The sequence below is a fragment of the Xiphophorus maculatus genome, chromosome 14 (assembly GCF_002775205.1).
Source record: "Xiphophorus maculatus strain JP 163 A chromosome 14, X_maculatus-5.0-male, whole genome shotgun sequence".
Classification (NCBI taxonomy): Eukaryota; Metazoa; Chordata; class Actinopteri; order Cyprinodontiformes; family Poeciliidae; genus Xiphophorus; species Xiphophorus maculatus.
The window spans coordinates 22760221-22776265 of record NC_036456.1 but is presented as its reverse complement, the minus strand read 5'-3'; the positions used below and the strand labels follow the sequence as shown (position 1 = coordinate 22776265).

The 16045-nt window shown below is 33.7% G+C and overlaps 2 protein-coding genes and 1 long non-coding RNA gene across 4 annotated transcripts; all 3 read left to right on the top strand.

Moving 5' to 3' along the window:
- The first annotated feature begins 339 nt into the window (after nucleotides 1–339).
- Nucleotides 340–3317, top strand: LOC102219969. Of its 2 annotated transcripts, XM_005817324.2 has the most exons (8): nucleotides 340–409; nucleotides 528–642; nucleotides 971–1039; nucleotides 1152–1266; nucleotides 1388–1444; nucleotides 2289–2405; nucleotides 2511–2773; nucleotides 2918–3317. In XM_005817324.2, exons 2-8 carry the CDS (start codon nucleotides 568–570, stop codon nucleotides 3086–3088), a joined length of 867 nt encoding a protein of 288 aa, XP_005817381.2. In that variant the 5' UTR covers nucleotides 340–409; nucleotides 528–567; the 3' UTR covers nucleotides 3089–3317. The 2 variants fall into 2 exon arrangements, with proteins under 2 accessions (XP_005817381.2, XP_023201552.1); XM_023345784.1 differs by having other exon boundaries at nucleotides 352–642.
- Nucleotides 3318–7704: 4387 nt separating this feature from the next.
- On the top strand, nucleotides 7705–12203 carry LOC102226446 (interaptin-like). Its single transcript, XM_023345868.1, has 7 exons — nucleotides 7705–7732; nucleotides 7859–7985; nucleotides 8336–8437; nucleotides 8568–8684; nucleotides 9365–9532; nucleotides 10145–10285; nucleotides 11091–12203. The coding sequence occupies exons 2-7, from the start codon at nucleotides 7916–7918 to the stop codon at nucleotides 11402–11404; spliced, it is 912 nt and encodes a 303-aa protein (XP_023201636.1). The 5' UTR covers nucleotides 7705–7732; nucleotides 7859–7915; the 3' UTR covers nucleotides 11405–12203.
- Nucleotides 12204–12612: 409 nt separating this feature from the next.
- Nucleotides 12613–15756, top strand: LOC111610895. The gene is made up of 5 exons (XR_002753806.1): nucleotides 12613–13243; nucleotides 13506–13570; nucleotides 13710–13826; nucleotides 14001–14132; nucleotides 14203–15756. It is a non-coding gene; the product is annotated as an uncharacterized LOC111610895 (long non-coding RNA).
- The last annotated feature ends 289 nt before the right edge of the window (nucleotides 15757–16045 follow it).

Here is a 16045-nt window from a genome sequence, read left to right as displayed (position 1 = left end):
ACAGAATTTACATTTTTAACAAAGTGGTGTCAAGAGCAGAAGTTCTTATGCCTCTGAATTTAGTGCCATGATTGCCATCGGGTAAAAACTGTTTTAAGGCGGCGGACGCCATTTTCTAGGCTTAGTCTGAGGAACTGGTAATTTAACTGTCTAAACTTTTACTGGTCAAATCAGTAATTATATAGTTGTAATATGGGAATAAAACTTTTATTTTTGTAGATGTCATTATGAGTAAAATATATTCCATGTATATTTTACAGGAGGTCACCATTTCAAACACTAAATAAACCATAAACTGTCGTGGACACACCTTGGTTTGTTGAAGAACAGAGGTTAAAGTTCAAATCAGAGCACTTTGATCCAGTGGCTCATGTTGCGGTTTATTCAACAATTTTCCTTTGCAGAGCAGGTATGAATTTCTCTTCATTTGTTATGCAGTTGTTATTTATAAATTCATTATGTAAATTGCAGTGTTATTTAAATTACAGTGACATTGAAAATTTGCTTACATGTGCATACATGTGGAGGTATACAATTTTTTAGGTATTTCTAGAAGAGCTCAGCCGTATGTCACCATCACCGGAGGTGGAACAGAAGGAGGTTATTGAAAAGACAAAAGAACCCAAACCAGAACCTGAACAGGTATTCAAATGTAACATTTTCAAATCTTTCAACTCTGCGACGTTCTGGCGATCTGTCCAGGTGACCCCGCCTCTCGCCCAACACATTTGCTGGAGTTTGGCACCAGCCCCCCTCCTGACCCCACTAGGGAGAAGTGTGTAAAGAAAATGGATGGATGGAAATCTTTCACCTCGTTTTGAAATTTTAATTGAGTTTTTCTTTTTTTTAATCAGAATATTATGAACTAAACTAAAAAAGATGAACTTATATCAACATATTCATTTATGTTCTTCAGTGAATATTTCTCACTCCTTGTTATCATCCTTCTCCTCTTCACATAATTTTTTAGGTAAACCAAGAAGATCTCAGCCCTTTGTCATCATCATCAGAGGTGGAACAGCAGGAGGTTATTGAAAAGGTGAAACAAGAACCCAAACCAGAACCTGAGAATGTATATGCAAATATAACATTTTCAAATATTTAAACTAGTTTGAAATTTGAACTGAATATTTCTTTTTAACATATTTCAGGTTATGCACCAAGTTCAAGAAGATAAAATTATCTCCACATATTCAGTTATGTTCTTATTAATTGGATCTGTCTCACTTACTGTTATCATCTTTCTCCTCTTTCCCTCATATGAAGGTGAGCTATGATCTCAGGCTGAATAATTTGCTTAAACTTTAATTTCTTGTTCTTAATAAAATTAGACTTATTTTTTTCTGGAAGTTGTTTAAAGTTAAATAAGGTTGTGTTGTTATTTTAGTTTACATAGAGGCAGTTTTCTTCTCTGTCACCATTGGGATCATCATTATTATTAAAGGTAAGTTAATTCACTATTTTTATATTTACCTTAACAGTATTTTGTCTTTGACTCATATTTATCAAATTAAGATAAAGTAATAATTTGCTTTATTAAAGAAGTTTTTTTGATCTAAATGTTATTTTGAATATTATGTAGAAACTAATCTGTTAAATCATCCATCAGTTAAAAAACAACTGTTTCTATCATCTCTTGGTCCAAAATGATTTCTAACTTTCACCTCTCCTTTAACTTGGTGCATAGCTTGAAGCAAAACATGATCAATGGTTCCATCTGTATTCACTCCCTTTACTACAATACCCCAAAATAAAATAAAATTTTCATTACCTTCAGATCGGCCATAAATATGCAGGTGAGGCAGAAAGTACTGATAGTTTGCAGTGCTGAGAACCATTGGGCACAAAGGACAACAGGTTCCCTTCTCCTATGAATTAAAAAGACTAAAAACAATTTGGGAGAAATACAATAAAGTACAATTAATATACAACCGATTCAGCATCACTCTGATCAATCTCTAGACAGGAAAATTATTTTTTATACAGTTTACAATCAGGATGTTGTTGAAAAGCTGCAGACAGAAATATGGGATAAACTGAAAACATGGAATCGAAGGTGAAAAGGATAATGGTAACCTCAAAGAAAAAGTTTAAATATTTAATGTTATAGATGAATTAGTTACAAAAGAAAGAATCTGGGATTGTAACAGTTTATTGATGATTCATCAGAAAAACTAAATTTGTTCTGCCAAAAGAAAAATTCTGATGTAATTTAGTATGGATGGCTTAAATCAAAGAGGAATATTTTTTCTGCTGTATTAATGTTTGTGTCTTTTTTTCTTACACAGACAAGAACAATAAACTGACCGAGGAAATAAAACAGAATGAGAAGCAGTTAAAGTTCAGACTTGGCACATTGGAAGATGAACTCAACAAATGGAAACAAGAACTGGAAAAGGAAAAAGGTAACCTCAGAGAAAACTTTACATATTTAATGTTAGTAGTATTTAGATATTCTGATCATCATTCAGAGTGTCTTTTAAATGTTATATCTTTATTTCCAACAACAGATGAGAACCAGAAGCTGCAGAACAAAGTCAAAACTGAACTGGAGAACCAGAAGGATCAGCTGAACCAGAAACTCCAAGACGTTGAGATTAAGAGGAAGAAAAACAAAGAGGAAGTTCAGATGGTGGAGAAACAAATAACTGAGAAAGAAAACTCTGATAACAAGGATCTGCTATTAGGGGGGAAAGGAAAACTGTTACAGTCCCAGTGGAAACTGGATGAGGAGAAGAAACTTTATGAAAAACAGATACTGAACATAGAGAAGGTGATGGAACCTATAGAGATACACATGATGAGAATAAAGGAAAAAAAAATAATGATGTTGAGAAAACAGTAGAGGATGATGAAGATGCCAATGCTATGGCCCTTGGCCTTGTATGTTTTCTTTTTCTCTTCCTTTTCTGTGTAGCTGCAGTTTTCCTGCCAGTTGACTCCATTGAGAACTGGATGCAGTCCTACTTCTGTGCAGCTTCCCGAGGCCTACAGCAGAGCTGATTGGCTCACCAATTGTCAGCTCCACCAATCCCTGATGAGGCCTCCCATTTCAAATCCACCACTTCCAGAGAGAAGAGGAGGCTGATTTTTTGTTGAGACATCTTGCCACTTTGCTGGGTGTTTGAATGCTTTAAATAGAATTGTCTTTCTGTGAGCTTTTATAAACCTTGTTGATAGCTTTGATAGCTTTGTCTCTCTGGGATTATTGTGCACAAACGTCTAGTTGGCTACTAGAGATTTGAAGTTTGTTTTTGTTTAACCTTAGCTTTTTGTCCTGTTTTGTTAAAATATTTGGTTTACAACTGTGATTGTTTTTGGGTTTTGTTTTATTTAGTACTTTTTTATAAGAGCCTAATTTTTGATTTTTGTTGATTTTCACCTTTTTATTTTAAACCCAGACAGTTAACCCTAAACTGTTAAACACTTAATGTTTAAGTGTTTAACTTAAACATTAAACATGTATAAGTTTTTAACATCTGGGTTTCTTTACTGTCACTTCTCCTTCCCTCTGGCTGAGCTGGGTCATAACAGCCGAGAAAACAGCAGAGGATGATGAAGATGTTTCGAAAATAACAAAGTGTTTGAAATAAAATGGAGCAGTAATTAATTTCTGTTGTTCTCATCCTGCTTCATTTGTTTTGAATTGCTTGGTTCCTTGTTTCAGTTATTCAGTACAATATTGAATCCACTCTGGACCCCATTTTCCTGTCGTTATTTGGGTCCTGAAAATAGTCATGCATGAAAAAATGATGCATCAGTTTTTGTCCTTTAAATAAACTAAAATCAAAACCATTTTTAAAAAATTCGGACCAGTTTTCTGCATGTATTTTCCTGATACAGTATACTGTATATTAGGTGATGAGCTCCACAGTATTTGGGTTGGAAGGCCTGCTTGCCATCACCCTAATCTTTCTCTCTCTCAGACTTAATTTATAGGCCACTTGCCATAGAGACAGGAATTATGTTGTTTGTTTTTTCAGAAGACATAAACAGAGAGTGTTAAGGAAAAATGATTATTTTTAGTGCTTAATACAGTAAAAGTTATATTCAATACTCTTATTTGGAACAGTTTTCTGTTGAGCATTTGGGAGCTGAATAGCAGGCATTCAGACAAGCAGGGACCTCCCCCGCTGTCACACAGAGCAATAAAATTAACATTCCAATGGGGCAGAGCTAAGGGAGTTTGGGGGAAGAGACTTCAGAGGTATCTGCGAAATCTCATCTCAGGACTTTTCGGCGCCTGTACCAGACAGGGATTAGCACTAAGTGGTCCGCCCTTTTGCTTAGACAAAAACCAGACACCTTTGCCATAAATGAGGGGAGTTCCAAGTTTCTCTGGGTGCCTGAGGGGGTTTCCAGTTGGTCAGCACGAGGAACGCCTTGGCTGCATAAATTAAATAGGGAAACACCTATTTGGTATAAGATGACGTGTAAGGAGAGAAAATGCAGAGAGCGGCCACTATTTTTTGCCTTTTTTGTTTGTCTTTGTTTTGTGTTTGTCTGTCTTCCCCTTGTCTGTCTTTATTTTTTATGAGAAAAATGCATATCTCTGTTCCTCTGCAGCTTTGTTGTTGATTGCTTTGTATGAGATTAAACTCTGTGATCTGTGACGTCAACACGCTTTGTTGTTGTTTCGTTTTAGCAGCACGCCGCCACTCGTCAAGGATCCCGGGAAAATTAAAGAGGAAAGAGCCAAAACGTTTTGTCCAAAGTTAGCATTAAATTATCCTCTTTTTAATAAGAGTAATTAAAAAACAAATAAACTTCATAACATAAAAATTTAGCGAAACAATGTTAATCATGTTATACTGTACAGCAACAGGATTCACAATTAGTTATAAAAATAGACCTTATTTGTCTATTTTTGATATTGGTGATGAAGATGAGGACCAAACAGAGGAAGAGGACAGAGTTGGCCGTTGGAGCTGCTGCTGCCTTCAGCTTCGTAAATGAAACAATTAATGACATTAACTGGTCGGACTGTGTGATCCGGTAAGTATTTCTATAGCTCTGGGTCCAGTTAGGCAACAGCGGTTTACAGTCTGAACTTTGTTCGGTGTTGGTAGTGCTAACACCGAACAACTGTTTGTTAAGACCAAAAGTTGCCATAGCAACTGACAACAATGCCACAAAAACACTCAAATATTTTCCACACAAAGAGCAGAACATTCAGTCTGTTGCAGTGGTATGATTTAAGGCTTAATGTTTATTTTGTTATTATTAATAAGTGATTGATGTGGTAAGAGGAGAAAACTATAAATATATCGCTGCACTTTACTATGGCTAGCTCCACGCTTAGCTCGCTGTTACTGTCTCTTACTCTGCAGTTGTGGAGTCACAATGTCTGGGATCATGAGCGCCCCCTGCCATGAAGCAAGAGAACTGCCTGCCTCACTTTGAATCAGTTCTCTGCCGTTTCTGATCGCTTCTCAGCCCACGAATCAGCTGGTGACAAAAAACACTGAACATTATATACATAAGCTAAATTATGGAAAATCAGTTCATATATTAAATGTTTTTAACCATTTTATTGGCGACTTACAGACAGGAGGAGCATGTTCCCATAACATGGCAGCCAGTGCAGTTAGAGAGAGGTTGATTAATCCCAGGTGAGGCTCAGCTTGCTGCTGCCTTGCCGACTTCGCTTCCGAGCATTTGAATGGGAAAATGCGAAAATTCAAAGATTTTGAAGAAAAAATTTTCAAAATTAGTTAAGCTAAATGAAAAAGAAATATGTCATAGTACAAACCACAAGGTGAAAATAGCAATTTCAATTATTTTATCATTATATATAATTTTTCCATGACGGCAGGTTCTGCCTCACCTGCCTCCCCTGACCGCACGTCACTGACGAAGACATAATGTTCTGAAAAACAAGATCCTATAATCCTGAGGAGTAAAGAAACTGAGATCATGACTAGACTATACAAAATACAGAAAAACAAATACTGACAAACTGATAGAGCTACTTGAGATCATGGTAAACAAAGTACAGAATGTGATGTTTTTATCATGAAACAATAAACATTCCTTATTTTGTTATTTAAATCTTGGTGCATTGATAGTGATTTAGACACACCGCCATTTGTGTCACCAAGTTCTGTTGTCTTTCAGATACTTTTAAAATAATATCATTGTTATAAGTTGCTTCTACACATAATTTTTTGTTCTTTATTAGTATTTTGTGAACGTTGATGACAAGATTTTTGCTTCCCTTAAGTTTGCTTTGACCACATTTAAAGATCTGAAGTCCTCAGTTATTAAAATTGTATGAAAAGTTGTGGTGACAAATATAAACTTTAATGTTGTTGTTAGATTAATGCCCTGAAAAATATTAGATATGATATTAACTCAGAAAGATTTTCTTTCCTGTAAAACAACTACTGTCGGAGGCAGAACATGTTGGAATTTAGTTTTGTATTTTGTTTCAAATGTAAACTTGGAAATGTTTATTGATACAGCTCTAAATGTTTCTAAGAGCAGCATGTCTACAGCATAAATGTTAGAATCCGTTTCTGCACATTTACATTTTGTTTCATTTTGATACATAGCTTGGTTTTTGTTTAAATATTATCCAGGTATTGATCTTTGCACCATAATAAAACAATAATCAGTCCTTGAATCTCTGCATAAATTCACAAGATGATTTCCATGAGTGTTTGAACCTTATAAAATATCTGAGCGCTAGCTGGGGTTTTTAACTTTCACTCATTTTTCGGTCAGTTTGGTGGGAATTAAAACATATTCAGGACATTAAACCTGAAATATCAGTACACTAAATTCTTTCATCTGGATAGTGATTTTTATGATGACACACATCATAAAAATTATTATTGAAACAAAAATTTAGAAAAAGGACAGAGCCATGAACCAACTTGTATTTGACAATATGTTAAATATGGTTTTTGTGTAATTTTGTCTACACTCTCTATTAACAAATAAATCTGTTTCTTTGCTTTTTGGTTTTGAATTAATCATTAAATAAGTTGTGTAAATGACAGGTGTGCCCATTACTCTATAGAACATGAAATATTTTTGTCAAATGCAAAAATGTAAAAAGTTTGTGGGTTTGTGTTGTTAGTGCTCCATTTTTAAGGTGTAACACTGTTTATTGTGCTATTCTTGGTGAAATCAGTCAATTATTACAAATATCTGACAATTTTAACTTATGAGGGTTGTAGTTTTATTGTTTTGTTGTTAGTTTGGTGTAACAACCTCAATAAGAGTTGGCTACAATCTGAGCAATACCATTTAATTCCTCTAATCACAAGAAATGTTCTGTTCACAATGAGAACATTTCATGTTGACTGATCCACTATGAGGCTTTATGCTGAGTGCTACATATTTTAACTTGAATGTTTAATAGGCTGACACTGGGAGGCGGTGGAAGGGGTTGTGCTGTTTGCAGTAAAACATTTATTAAAAATTAGGTCAGTTTTTAGAAAAAGAAGATCATAAATACCAAACTTTTGAGTAACAGGTATAGTTGACTTAAATTTAAAAAAAAAAATTCTCTGTTTGCAAAATCATCTTTGATGAACAAAAACTTTTTCAATTCCATTTACGAAACTGTTGTGCATTATTTGACTCAAAATGTTATATTGGGATTTTTCACTGTGTTGAAACAGAACAATAAAAATAATATGACATGTTCATGTCAATAAAGATAAACTGTAATTTATTGCAGGACTTTGTCCCAGTTTGTTATTGTAGACTCAGGTTGGCTGAGGTGAGCGGATTTCATCGTGAACACGATCAGTATGCTCTTAAAATGTTTAGTTTTGTCTAGTTAGCTATAGCTATTCACCAAAATCTACAGCTTCATGTTTAATCTTGTGTTTCTGTTTCTTCTCAGGTTGGATTCTGCTGCTGCTTTAGTGTTTCAACGTCCTGGTTCTGTCCTCCTGTTGCCATGAAGGCTGTTTTTTGTTTTTATAACTCGGGGATTCTCTTCCTCATTGTTTCCTCCAGTTCTTCTGCTGGTGAGTTTCTTTATTTTATCATTAATCATACACATAATTTGTGTAGAATCCACAAATTATTCTGCTTCTCCTTCCTGCCTTTGGATTCTTCACTGCAGAAAGAAACAGAGTGAAACACACATCTGTGTAAGCTGGTTTCCACTTCTGTTTTTTTGTGTTGCAGGTTTACTTTTCATGTTTTGATATTTTTCAGTCTGTTTATTCTATTAAATTGTGAATAAATGGTTTTAATATGAATTATTACACAGGTGTAATTGTTTTCCACCATTTTGAGTAGAAGGGGTTGTTTTATTCAAAGAGAAAATGTCTTTGCCACCGTCATTTGTGGCGTATTATTTATTTCTCTCCAGATAATACTTCAGCTGAAATGGACCAAAGCAGCAATCTGAAATGGGCCCTGATAGGTGGAGCTGTTGGATTGGCTATTGGTGTTAGTGTTGTTTTCTGTATGCGTAAGTTATAGTTATTGAATGGTAATTTTGCTACAATTACCTTTTTTGAGTTAAATTTAAAAATATGAGCAGTTTAACAATGCAATGAAATGTTTATTTATCTCAGTATGTCATTTTTCTTCCATGACAGATAAGAAGTCAGTACAGAACAGTAACCAAAACATTGAGTCAAACTGTGGTCAGTCAGAGTCTCTTCTTTCCACCGAGAATCCTGCAGAAAGGGAAAATAGACGAACTGAGACAACCAGTAAGTCAACTAATATTATATGTGGAAGAGAAACATTTATTTAGGATGTAAAAGATTAACTAACTAAAGACAAACCAGTTGATGAAAGAAATCCATCATGTGAGTGGAAACTGATCTGGGTGGTGAAATTGAGTAAAATGTAATAACTTTTGCAAGAAATTACAAATGGGTTCATTGGACTGTTGGCTGTTTTGCACTGAATTTCTCTATGATGATATAATCTCTAGATTGTTTCCAATAGAAGGTGAGAATGTAAATCATCAGAGTGAAACAGAAGAATTAGAAAATAAACCGAAAATGTTGCTTAGCGGGATAAAGAAGTGCAGCAGGAACTGGAAAATCAAAATGATTCACTTGGCAACTTAAAGTTGAGACTGAATTATTGAATAACTTAAAGTAAACAAATATAAATTAAAGCCAATCATTCAATGTAAAAGGTTAAATAGTTTAAAAATAATACTTGATAGATTCCCAGTGAAATTTGGGAAAATTCATCAATTGTCAACATATGTTCAGGGTTTTGTTTTTTGTTTTTTTGAGGGGAGCTTGTTTTATTATGTTTTTGAAATGAATATATAGACACAACTTCTCATGAGATTTACAGACATCTTGAACTATTTGTTGTTGTTGTTTTGCATCACATTATGGTCTTAAGTTCATGTCCTTTTTTCCACTAACAGATGGGAACTCTGACCTTCAGAGGGAAAACACACAGTTACATGACACACTGAATGCAGTAAAACATGAACTGAAGAACCAGAAAGATCAGCTGGACCAGAAACTCCAAGATGTTGAGACTAAGAGGAAGAAAAACAAAGAGGAAGTTCAGAATGTGGAGAAAAAAATAAGTGAGTGGGAAACCTCTGTTGGAGAGAAGCTGATGTTAAGTGTAAAAGAAAAACTGTTAAAGTCTCAGTGGAAACTGGATGAGGAGAGAAAAACATTACTGCCTCTTTCTTTCTTATTGAGGGTTTTGAGGAGTGCATCACATGTGTTGTAAGTTGATCTCGCTTCTGACTATGTCTTTGTGTCTGTGCAAGTTAGTGCTCAGGTGTAAATGTATTTTTTCCACACTTTTAAAAAGTTGGTTTCTCTAATGAGCCAAAAAAAATATTTAATTTGTGGCTCATTATTTACTTTAAAAGATTGTTTTTGTACCTTTGCCGATCATCCAGTTTATTTCCTCTCCAGATGATACAACATCTGAGCAGGACCAATAGAGTGATTGGAGATGGGCTCTAATAGGCAGAGCATAATTTCAGTACCCAGAGATTATTACTGGATACAAAAAACTAACTTACAATTTATTGAGTTGTTGTCAAAATGTTTTGATAACTACCAGAATTTTTTTGTGCTACATTCAGATACATAGAAAATGTTTAATGTTTAAAAAGCAATAGTGTTAGCTTTTTAAAATTAAAATGTAAAGTTTGTTATTAAGTTATTCTTTTACATGACAGGGAGAGAGTCAATGCAGTCCGTTGACCTAAACGCTGAGGCAGCAAGTGATGGAGAGCAGCCGCACGAAACCACGAATGAAGTGGAAAAGGAAAGTGAAAACCTGACTGAACACTTCACTGAAACTGGAAAGGAGAAAACCGGTAAGTCAGCAGAGATGATAAGTTAAAAGGAAATGTTTGAAAATAGATTATTTGAAAAAGGAAACATTGTTAGATTCCCAGTGGAAATTGGGTAAGGAAAGAAATCTATGACTTGCCAAGTGCCACATTAAGTCAGAACTAGACTTTACAATCTGGATGGTTAATTTGTTGCTCAGTTATTTTGTAATTGAGTATAATTTAATCAAGACATGAATTTATTACAAATGGGCCAAGTGTACTGATATCCAACTTGCATTTAATTTTGATGTGAACACAGAAACAAGTCAACATTAAATGATGTATTTCATCTGGATATTGTTTCCAGAAACAGATAAGGATTTAAATCAGCAGAGGAAAACAGAAAAAAACTACAAAATAAAAATAACATGTTAATTAGTGAGATGAAATAAGTGAACTAAAAAACTGAAAACCAAAAAGATAAACTTAAAAGCTTCAAAGAAACTGAGACTGAATTATTGAATAACTTTAAATGAGGATAATAAATCAAAGCCAATCACTTGATGTAATTTATTAATTATTTCAAAAAAAATGTTCAGTAGATTTCTAGTGAAATTTGTAAAAATTGATTACTGGTCAAAATGTGTCCCAGAATGATCAGACTTTCTAGGAGTGGTGCTTGTTTATGTTTCCAGCTTGTTTTTTTTTGTTTTGTTTTGTTTGTTGTTTTTGTAATACAGTTTAATAGAGAAACAACTTCTGATAGGATTGCAGATATCCTGATCTTATTTTTTTATTTTCCATCACATTTTGGTATTTAAAAGTTTCTCCTTTTTTTCATTAATAGATGAGAACAAACAGTGTCTTGACTCGCTGAACGCAGTAAAACATGAAGATAACCAGAAGGACCAGCTGAACCAGAAACCCCAAGATGTTGAGACTAAGAGGAAGGAAAACAAAGAGGAAGTTCAGATTGTGGAGAAAAAAATAACTGAGAAGAAAAGCTCTGATTACATGGAGCAGCTATTAAAAGAAAAAGAGGAGCTGTTACAGTCCCAGTGGAAACTGGATGAGGAGAAGAAACATTATGAAAGACAGATACTGAACATAGAGAAGGCTTTGGAACCTATAGAGATGTACATGATGAAAACAGAGAAGTAAAATGAGGAGGTTTAGAAAAATAAAAGAAAATGTATCTTAAACAGAACAAAGTACTAAAGAAACACATGTGGAATCAAATCTTGCTGATTTGATTCCACATGTCTTGTGGAATCAAGACATGTACTTTGACTAAAGCTATACTTTAGTCAAAGTACAGCTTTGAATCTGTACTTTGACTCCCACTGTTCACTACTAAAGTCCTTTTTGTTAACACTTTACAGATTACAGATTTAATTCTAGAGAAGAGATAACAACAACACTGCAGTATTTAAACGGGGGATCCAGCTGATTGTTCAGCTCATTTTGATTATTTTTTTTATAAAATATATGTCATACTTCAACATTAATCAAGTTTGTAAACCGAATGTACATTTCTAAAACTTACAGATATCACCATCGCAGGGACATTTAAGATTTGATTACAACATTTTGTATTAGGCTAAAAAAAGGTTCTTTAACATGTCAGATGCATATTAAGCTGTTTTGTAATTTGTGATTTTTTTAAAAGTTTTTAACATTGAAATATTTTCAGTGTTCCTGATGTTCTCTCTTTTAAATACATGTCATATTTTGTGGGATTAAGTTAGATTTTATTCCTAGAAATTTTGTCCTCATATTTAATTACTGAAATACTGTGTTTATTGCCTAAAATAGTTAGGAATTCAGAAAAAGTTGCACATCATGATTTTGATTAAGGAGACAGAAAATGTATGAGAGGTCAATGAATAATGAATATTGTATCAAAATCAACTTTTTATTAAAGTTCTGGAAATTTTTAATAAAACTCTTCCAAATCAAAGACAAATAACCTGAGCAACGTACTTTGAAAATTACTTTTTTTTTGCTTTTCTAAAGTTTTTATTTTTTAATTTTTTAAATGCCATATATGAGGGGAGTTAGAACAATCCGAAGGGCCCCTGACTGACAGGGAAAAAATTTTTGTTTTCTTCACAGAAATAGAAAAAGAACTGGGGCCCTGTCATTTACAAAATTAATCATAGTGTGTTTTTAAAATAATTTTTAGCATTACAAATGAATGTTTCCACTCCCAGATTAGTCTATCTATCTATCTTTATAGATATATATAAACAAAAAACAATATATACTGTATATAGATCTATCTATCTATCTATCTATCTATCTATCTATCTATCTATCTATCTATCTATCTATCTATCTATCTATCTATCTATCTATCTATCTATCTATCTATCTATCTATATGATATATATATATATATATATATATAGAGAGAGAGAGATAATATATTATATTTGCAAATGTAGTAATAGAAATTATTAGTAAGAGTTTTGCAATGACACGTAGAAAGAAATGATTTGTTCCAAAGATCTGAATCTCAATGTAGTCACAGTTATGAAATATGAAATTGTTTGTTTACATTTCTTCCAGGTATATTCAGGTTAAGCATGAGATGCTTCCATTTAATTTGACATTAACAGAAAACATCTTTCATCATTAAAATGTTGTGCAAATCTGTAATATTTCCACTAGGCAGTATTTTTTCATCAGAGCGTCTTTGGGGTTTTTTATTGAGTTTGAAAAGAACATAAATGAACAACATGACATTTTGTCACTTGACAAAATGTCATGTTTACTGGTTTACTGTGTGGTGTCTTTTATAACTTTGTATTTTTGTGTTTTATGATGTAAAGCACTTTAAACTGTGTTGTTGCCAAAATGTTCTACACAAATAAACTTGATTGATTTTCATATCACAAGACTGAAACTATTTCGTTTATTGCAGGACTTTGATCCTGTTGCTCATTCGCTCTTCGGTGAGCTGAACTGAACTGAACTGTCTTCGTCGTGAACACTAAGGTACGCTTTTAGAATATTAGATTAAAAAATAATGACTTATTTTAATTAGTTTTTTCTAGTTAAACTAGGCCAGTTTATCAGAAAAATAGTCTACAGCTTCATTTGATTTATATTTGTATGACTGTGAAGTCTTGTCTTTCAGATATTTATGTTTTGAATATAATTATGAATTGTTTTTTGTTATAAAACTTTTTCTCATGTAGAACATGGAACTTGTGCTCAGTGTAATTTCATTTCTACTGCCTGGTTTTCTCCTCTGTAGAATCGGATCATCCTGTTGCATTTTGTTGCATTTCCTATTTCCTGCTGTCTCCAGTTCTTCTGCTGGTGAGTTTTTTATTTTATCATGAAATCTGGACTGTAAAGATAAAATTTCCTGCCTCCTTTCTGCTTTTTGGATTCTGCAACATAAAAATTACTTTTTTTCTAAAAGTGCAACACACATAAAAGTTTGACTTCTCTCCAGATAATACTGCACCTGACATGACCCAGAGCAGCAATCTGAAATGGGCTTTTATAGGAGGTGTCGTTGGAATGGCTATCGGTGTTTTAATATCCAGTGTTTTAGTCTGGATATACAAATGTAAGTTCTAGTTATGTATTTGTCCAATGTTTTGCAGTAAGCAATAGAAAATCTTTTAAAAATGCTGCTATTATACTTAAAATATTTAAAATGACTTTGCATTTAAAAAGCACCAGTGTTTCAAAGCACAATGAAATGTTTAACTCTGTGTTAATGTTATTTTTTCCATGGCAGGTAAGAAGTCGAGGCATTCTTCATACACTGAGCAAGGATGTGATGAAGAAGAGCCGCTTCTTCCCACCAGGAACAACTGGAGAAGAGGAAATAGACAAGTTCCTGAATCTGAGACTGAAAATGAGACAACCAGTAAGTGAGCAGAGATGATGATAAATGAAAGTTATTAATGTGTTATTAAAGTATTTCCTTTACATGACAGGCATCAAGTCGAAGCAGTCCAGGCACAAAGATGGAGGGGGAAGATGGGATGAGAGAGAGTCGCTTCTTTCCACCCTGAATGAAGTGAAAACTGAACTGGAGAACCAGAAACATCAACTAGCAGAACAACTCAGAGAAGTCGAGTCTGAAATGAAGAAAAACAAAGAAGATCTTCAATCAGTGGAAACCAAAATAACAGACAGACAAAGCCATGATGACACAGAGTCATTGTTAAAGGAAAAAGAAAAACTGCTACAGACCCAGTGGAAATTAGATGAGAAAAAGAAAACCATTGAACGACAAACATTAAACATAGAGAAAGCTCTGGAACCTGTAGAGAACATAAATTAGTGTCCTTAGATTTTACACAGTAACCAACTCAACTAATTAAGTTGAGTAAAAACACAACTTAGTTTTACACATTAGAGAACCAGCAGGTGATAGGGAATTGATACTTTTTACCATTTATTTATTGACATATCTGCTGTTTTTATACTTCTGCAAAATGTGATTTCCTGTTAAAGACGTTTCCAGACAATGTGCTTTCAGCTGTCTACAAGGACCGGTGACATCCTGTGTAAATGTCAAACGCAGCTTTCTTAAAGAGTTACCATATATGGAATGCATTTTCCTGTACTTGTTTTTGGTGTTGAATTATCATTATGACGACATGCCTATGCTTAGAAGTGAATAAATATAGAAGGGTTGCAAGACCCTGTTGGAGTTAGCTTGTCTGACTTAGCTAAGTCTGACAAGCTTCTCCCCTTCCTGCAGAAAGACAAGTTTTTGTGTCCTTGTGATTCTTTCAGAGTTTATTTGAAGAATAAACCTAACAGCAGATGTTTAGTAGCTGAAAAGTAAAGTCTTAGCCTTCAGGAGATCCTGCTGACTATTCCACAGATGGGACCCATAAGAGAAGAAAAGGCCTCACTGTTTGTTGTGACTCTTGGAAATGATGACAGATCGGTGCTGAAGGGCTGCAGGTGTTAAAAGCAGCTCTGTACTGTAAGACCACAGGGCCCATTTCAAAAGCATTTATTCTGAAACATGTCAGTAATTAAAGCTTAAAATTACTACATTTGTACATTTAAGAAAATGCATTAGATTAATAAAACTGTGTTTATGTGTAATGTTGCTTTTACATATAAGTGCACAAATATGTCTGACGAGATGTAAGAAATGTTAGAAAACATGATTGTATTAGAAGTTTTGTGGGGAAAAAGGTAATTCTATTCTCATTTCTATGTTTTTTAAATGAAACATTTAGAGATTGGTAGATTTAATCTCCGCAATCATGGCTGAACTCAAAATGTTTCTTTAAAACGTGTCATAAACTCTAAATCCTGAGACATGACTGGCCTTTCATTCATCCTGTCTCTGATGTTGGATGATGTTACAGAGGACTGCGGCCAATTTAACAAAACTCCAAGTCTCAGAGCAGAAAGCTGATTACTGTGGTTCTTATGTTAAATCAGTCTTTTATGTCCAAAATTTGCTATATTATCATTTTATTTCACAAACTTGTGTTAAAAAGATCTTTGAATTATTACCAAAATAAAATAATCAAAACTGTGGTTATTGATTATTTTCTTCCTTTAACATCCTCAGATCTTTATCTTTGGAAATTCATCTCTATGTTGCAACAACTGGAGTCAGAAGTTTACATACACTCATCCTGGGACAGAACGTCATTTTGCTTTTGGGCGTCACACTAATTTATTCAAACTATTGTTTCCACGTTAAAATGATGAATCTGAATTCAGTGTAGATGAAAAGTAATGATGAGTTTTATACTTATTTTAATGGTTTTATATGCAGACAAATCTCAACAAATTTGAATATTT

Coding starts and splice junctions, on each gene's coding strand:
- LOC102219969 (XM_005817324.2), top strand. CDS start 568: ATGTCACCATCACCGGAGGTGGAACAGAAGGAGGTTATTGAAAAGACA. Junction 1,040..1,151: donor AGCAGGAGGTTATTGAAAAG/GTGAAACAAGAA, acceptor AACATATTTCAG/GTTATGCACCAAGTTCAAGA. Junction 2,774..2,917: donor AGATACTGAACATAGAGAAG/GTGATGGAACCT, acceptor TTTTCTGTGTAG/CTGCAGTTTTCCTGCCAGTT.
- LOC102226446 (XM_023345868.1), top strand. CDS start 7,916: ATGAAGGCTGTTTTTTGTTTTTATAACTCGGGGATTCTCTTCCTCATT. Junction 7,986..8,335: donor TTCCTCCAGTTCTTCTGCTG/GTGAGTTTCTTT, acceptor ATTTCTCTCCAG/ATAATACTTCAGCTGAAATG. Junction 10,286..11,090: donor AACTGGAAAGGAGAAAACCG/GTAAGTCAGCAG, acceptor TTTCATTAATAG/ATGAGAACAAACAGTGTCTT.